Source organism: Pongo pygmaeus, chromosome 2 (genome assembly GCF_028885625.2).
Source record: "Pongo pygmaeus isolate AG05252 chromosome 2, NHGRI_mPonPyg2-v2.0_pri, whole genome shotgun sequence".
Lineage (NCBI taxonomy): Eukaryota > Metazoa > Chordata > Mammalia > Primates > Hominidae > Pongo > Pongo pygmaeus.
In genome coordinates this window covers 6,225,230-6,231,515 of record NC_085930.1, presented here as the reverse complement: position 1 = coordinate 6,231,515, position 6,286 = coordinate 6,225,230, and the positions used below count along the sequence as shown (strand labels likewise).

Here is a 6,286-nt window from a genome sequence, read left to right as displayed (position 1 = left end):
CATTTTCTGGGAGATATTTTAAAGATAAATGATACTAGTTATTAAAATATAAATTACAAAATTGTTTGGCTGAAATAGATTGCAATAGATTGTTCAGCAATTGGATTGGAAATAACAGAGACCATTGATAGTCATGGTGTAAAATAAGTGAGAAAGTACAAGGACATTATTATTTAGCCTTTAGATTTGGAATGTTAAAGAATAAGAATACCCCAATATTATCAGACTATCAGTGGTTGAAAGTTGAATGGAGGAGCTGTGAATTATGCATTGTTTCTCTCGCAGAACCCAGAGATCCTAATGTGAGATGGTGAGGGAGGGGGATATGTATTGTTAAGAAATTTAGGTTTGATCTGTATTACTTTTACAACACAGAACGAGAAAAGAATGTAGACCTCAGGCTGGGGCTAGACTTGCTCCCTTCCCTAAGATGATGAAGGTTAACTTCCCTGTTTAAAAAAAAAACCAAAGTATGCTCTATGTGCGCAGAAAATCACTGTGCCATATCTAATAAAAAGCCACGATACCATTGGCTGTAGAAATGCAGAGACCCTCTGATCCAGGCTGTGTATTAGTGTCTTTCTGAATCACAAAGAACTCATGGAGAGTTATGATCATATTGAATACAGTAAAGGAATAACTATAATCATTTTTTTCAATTATACAAACACGATTGACTTTTTAACGAAAGACTGCTATTCTTTCAATAACACACGTTTCTCTCGCATTTCGGTTCCTTTTGCACTCACATTGCCATATGACACTCCTAGCAAGGTTGTGATATCTTCGGCGAATTAAGCAACAGAGCATGGATAGCAAACAATAAAATAGCTACTTTTCATGGAACACAAAAGAGGGAGCATTTTTCTCAGCACCGCGGCCTCATCACAACTTCTGTGTTTCCTGTCCCATGGGCGACGCCCCCACTCCCACCACGTCTCCTTCCCGAGCAGCTCTGGGCTGCAGAGCCAGCTGCGTGCCAGCCCCCTCTGCTTTAGCGCCCTCTGAAGACGGCACTAGGACCCAGGGAAGTCCCCGAGCGGGGTTCGCGGAAAGGCGGCCAGACTCCTCCTTATCTCCAGTGTCAAACTTGACATCAGCCTGCGAGCGGAGCATGGTAACTTCTCCAGCAATCAGAGCGCTCCCCCTCACATCAGTGGCATGCTTCATGGAGATATGCTCCTCTCACTGCCCTCTGCACCAGCAACATGGATTGTCACCTCTCCATCCTCCTCCTTCTCAGCTGCTCTGTTCTCAACTGCTTCGGGGAACTGATTCCGCAGCCTTCCAATGAAGGTAAGCCAGGTACCGCGACGCGCGGAGCTCTGCCCCGCGGGGCTCACGCTCTTCAAAGCACGTTCTCACCGAAGCCTTGCACGTCGGGAAGGTGCCTCCGAATAGAGCAGTTTGCTCTGAGAGTGAAGGAAAGATGTGCCTTTTTTTTCCAACTGTCTTCTAAAACACTTCAGGAGATCATTTTAGATGGTCTAAACCTTGAAAATGTGTTTTTAATCTGATACCAATTCGAGCAATTACCTTGTTTGCCAATTTGAGCAGAAAGAAAGAAAGAAAATCCTCCAGCGTTGCAACCCAGTTATGTTAATTGCCAAATAGCCAAGGCAGTATTTTATTTTCTAATTATGACCATGTGGTACTCCGAGAAGTTTGAAAGAAAATTCAGCCTTCCTCTCTAGACTCTTTAGTATGTTTAAAGGTAATGACAGGTTGTTCCTACTTGGGATCATGGCATTTATGAATGGACTAAAGGGAAATCAGAGTTTGCCGAAGCGGAGGTGCGTGTTTATGGTGCAAGGGCTGTACTGAAGTTGTGTGTATCCAGCCAGGCAATGGTTTGCTGTATGGTACAGGTTCTAATGAGCAGCATATGCCACATTAACATAAGTAATATTTGCAGGAATTACAATAAGCTTAGGTTGGATTCTCTTTGTTTAAAGGCTTATATACAAATAGGAGAATGTATTTAATGAATAGTGGATAGCTCCTGGGAAGATATAGTAAATAACTGAATAGTAGATTAAGAGAGAATGTTCATATGCAGCAAATGGCATTTCCTTGATGTTGTGTTATTTATTACCCTTGTAATGAGCATTAATTCCTTTTCAGTGGGTTAAAGTGCAAACCTAATGTTAAGGACACCAATGTGTTCTATAAGATTGTGTACTTAATACATACATTTTCTTTCTCCTGTATTCCTTTTATGATCTATTCTTGTGAATACAGTCACTAACTCTTAAAACAAACTTCTCTAAATAATTGATTAGTGTAAAGCCACACTTACAACATTAATTTCCTCTTAGTGATTTTGAACTTATAACAATAACATTTAGCAATTTATTTTGCAAGTTAACAATACCAAGCAACCGATATGCAAACATCATGTTATATACATCACGCCTTAGAAAATATATTGTCAAGTCAATACTGTTGTATATGTACCTTAATTTTAAAAACACGAGTAAAAACAAAATACTTAGAAAGTTTTTTATTAAATGTAAAAACTGCCTGATACTCGGTGACCTACTTTCACTGCTAATAGAGCAGTAATTTATCTCCTTCCTTACTGACTGCCTTTATCAATTTGGCAGATTTCATTAAATGTTCTGAATCTTTTTTCTAAATAAGAAAATGAAAATTCTAAAATATAAGGATCAAGAAAATTATCTTACCCACAAATGACTTTTTATTTTACAAACCAAATTAACATGTTTATTTGAAAGTAAGAGTCAATCATTCTTCCTGAATGAAAGGTAAGAGTATTCATTTGTATAACGGGTAACATGTATAATAGGTAACATATCAATAAATTAAAATTAATGTTTTAAAAATTTTTGTTCTTCACAGATATTAAAATATTGACAATAACTAGAAAAATAGTATTAAAATTCCCACATTGTCATGATAAGTTATATTTTCCAGATAGAATGTTTATGAACTATGTAGATATGGATATTACTGAATTAATTATGCACAAGAATGTAGCTGTTAGTCAGTATTTTTGTGGAAAACAACCTTTAGGTAAACTGCAAGAGAAAAAAAAAAGACACCAAACTATTTCACACTTATATAAAATTAATCAGTATTAATTCAATGAAACAGAGTTAATCAAATGCAAATTGCTTTTAAGCCTCACCTCATGTATGTTTGGGGATATAATGTACCTAATTACACAGACAGGTACACATTAACAATACGGATATAGAAAGGTAAATGTATTCAGAAAGCTGACATAATTGCATTTAATTTGCTTGGATAAAAGTTTATCCATCATTCATGGGATTATTCTTTCCAGATTGTGTCCTATGGGTAGTGTCTCTTTTCCTTCCTGTGATTGTGAAGGGAAGCTTTAAAACAAATTTAAGATGATTTAACTTAGGTAATACTTGAGTGAGATTTTAAATATTCATCCATAGCTTGGCTCTCAGTTGAGTTGAATAACATGAAAAGTGAAAATGCCAAGTATGTGCCAAGATTTCCGTGCGATTTTTCTAACAACGTAATTTAAATAGAAAGCAATTCTTTTGAAAATGTATATATGAGAGGAGTGGTGATTTAAAGATGGTATTAATGTAGTTTTCTGATATAATTTTTTAATTTTGAAATATGAAATACTAGACTGTATTTAAAATATTACGACTGAAATATTTCAACACTGTAAAAAATTTACGAGAAATTTACTGGAACATATTTACTAGAATATATTCTTCAATCTGTTATGAAGTTAGGCATTTGAGAACCAAAGAGAACAAAACCAGGCCATTGACTTAATTGCTAGGACATTTGCAGTTGTGTGATATGTTTTTAAATTTGAGATTTAATCATTAACTATCAATATTGAAATGCCATGGGTCCCTGATAAGAAAAATAACTTAGAAAATGTTTAATCTGAATTTTCCTTCTATTAATGTGTTTACGAATATCTCTCTTATATGCTTTCAAGAAAATGACTCCAGGTGATAATAGGGACTCATCAACGATAACAGATATTCATAATTCCAGTGATCACTTGACTCAGCAATTGGCCTATATACTTAAACAGAACTTTATAAAAACTTTATTAAATTCTTATCAGGTCTCTCTGTTTACGTGGCTTAAGAAAAGACTTTTAATGGGAAATCAGCTGTTTTTCATGGCAAAATATGATTGCTACACTATGTATTATTTTAAAAGTTCATATACTTACTCCTAGTTTGCATACCAGAGGGATGATTAATGGTAAACAGAAATAACGTTGGAACAAAGTTAAAACTGGATATAAAATAAAATTATCAACTGTGGTTACTTCAACCGTTTCAGAATTGGTAAAAGTACTTTCTTTAAACACTTTTATACATTTATGGCAGTCTGGGGTACAATGCACTATTAATTCATCAGTACATAATACACTAAATCATTTTTTTTATCCAGAAGAGTTCATCAATTGGATTAACATTTACCTAGAAAGCTCTTTATATTGAAAATAGAGTATCCAAAATAAAACTGAATAAAACTAAATTTTCTTATTTATATACTACCTTTTTTAAAGACTTTTTTTTTAGTAGCTAAGACACTATTTCTATGAAATGCATTTCCCTAAATATAAATATTCTAAATACTAGAGGAAACTATGCGATTGTTTAAAACTTAAAAGTAAAACTTGTATATGAACATTATAAGCTTCCCTCTGAGTATTAGGCAAATGTTGGAGAAAATAAATAATCAATTTTTTCATTTTTAAAAATTACTATAAATTAGCATCACTTTTCATATATAAACACTTTTCCTCAAATAAGAACACACTGTGATTAAAACATTAATAGAGAACTAAGCTATCATATCATCTTTATAAGTTTTTTTGGTTTGGAAGAGGGTTTACATTTGCTTTTAATAGCACTTCATCATGCTAGACTAAATAATTGAATGCATTATACATTTTTGTAATTTAATAGCTCTCCTAATAGCTCACCCCTACATACCCCCCGCCCGCCTCCATGGTTAACTGTGCTATTTGCCTCAAGGTAGGAGAAACCTTAATTTCACTATTTTATAACCCACAATAGTTAACACTTGACCTAGGTCATTAACAGGATTATCAGCAAATTTGTTTAAGCTTTTACTGACAATCTGAATTGCTATGATAATATTTTGAATGTCCCGTAAAGAAACTTTTTGTAACCTCTCAAAATCTATCATGAAATTAATTCATTCTGAATCTATATCTTTGTGAAGAGTAGTATTTATAATAGTAATTTGAGTGGTGAAAATGTTCACTCGGATACCTCAATCTCTTTATTTTTATGTTTCATAATCACACTATTCCAGTCCTTGTCATAAATGAGCAATTATAAACTCTTTTAGATATTATATCTTCTAGTAGTAACAATAGATTTATCAATACAAAAGTTTCGTAACTATCAATATTTCTAATTTTATATTTTTAAATTATTGTTACTGTAGTTGATAGGGTTTTTTTTTTTTTTTGCCTATTTTAAGGTTAAAAGTTAGTTGGATATACTTCTAACTCAGAAGTGACTGGACCTATAAAAGGGGAACTACATGTAATAAAACACCATTGCCACGTGTTAGATCATGGTTGTATTTTATATAAAGTTGTCTTTCCATGAGACGCTAGAAATTGGGAGCTATAATGAAAAACACGTTAATATAAAAATTTAAAACAAAATATTGTACAGAATCAGATCTTAGATAGTTATTTTTAACATTTTTTAGTAGGTTTAGGAAGTTTTCGGTAAAGTTTTTCATTTCTTCAATTTAATTATGGTTGGCTCCTTGGTCATATTAACAACTTAGTAATCTCACATTGCCCTTAATAAGTTTATTATTAAATAAATGATTTAGTAACATTCTTTATGTATTGCCTACATTTAACAGTCAAACTTTGGTGTGTTCCTTAAGGGTCCAACCATTTTTAATACTTTACCACAATAACTTTCTTTCTAATGTTAAAACCCTTTCAGAAATTTAAATTTTTTTCTGAAATAAAATATATGCAATTTTTAAATATCAAATAGTTACTTTTGCAAAGGATTTTTAAAGGCAAAATATATTTCCACAATATATTTGATTCACTAATTTCAACCCAAATGAAAAAAAATGTTCTTGAAAGTTACATTTTCCAAGTCATAAGATCTTCAGGAAAATATTAATAAAACTTTCCTCAAATAATCAAACTCGATAAGGTTTTATAGACATTTACTTAAAAAAATCTGTGATCTGGGCTACTTTTTATTTGAATCATTCTTTCAATGATTCGGTTTGGCATAAATAC

At 32.8% G+C, this 6,286-nt stretch overlaps 1 protein-coding gene across 2 annotated transcripts in view; it reads left to right on the top strand.

The window, feature by feature from the left end:
- The first annotated feature begins 1,060 nt into the window (after nt 1-1,060).
- Nucleotides 1,061-6,286, top strand: part of EPHA3 (EPH receptor A3) — a 367,831-nt gene continuing 362,605 nt past the window's right edge. The window contains exon 1 of one of the 2 annotated variants that reach the window (XM_054482953.2): nt 1,061-1,296. In XM_054482953.2, the coding sequence (XP_054338928.1) occupies nt 1,209-1,296 (88 nt within the window). In that variant the 5' untranslated portion in view covers nt 1,061-1,208. The remainder of the gene's footprint in view (nt 1,297-6,286) is intronic. The other variant, XM_054482954.2, reaches the window with a different exon arrangement.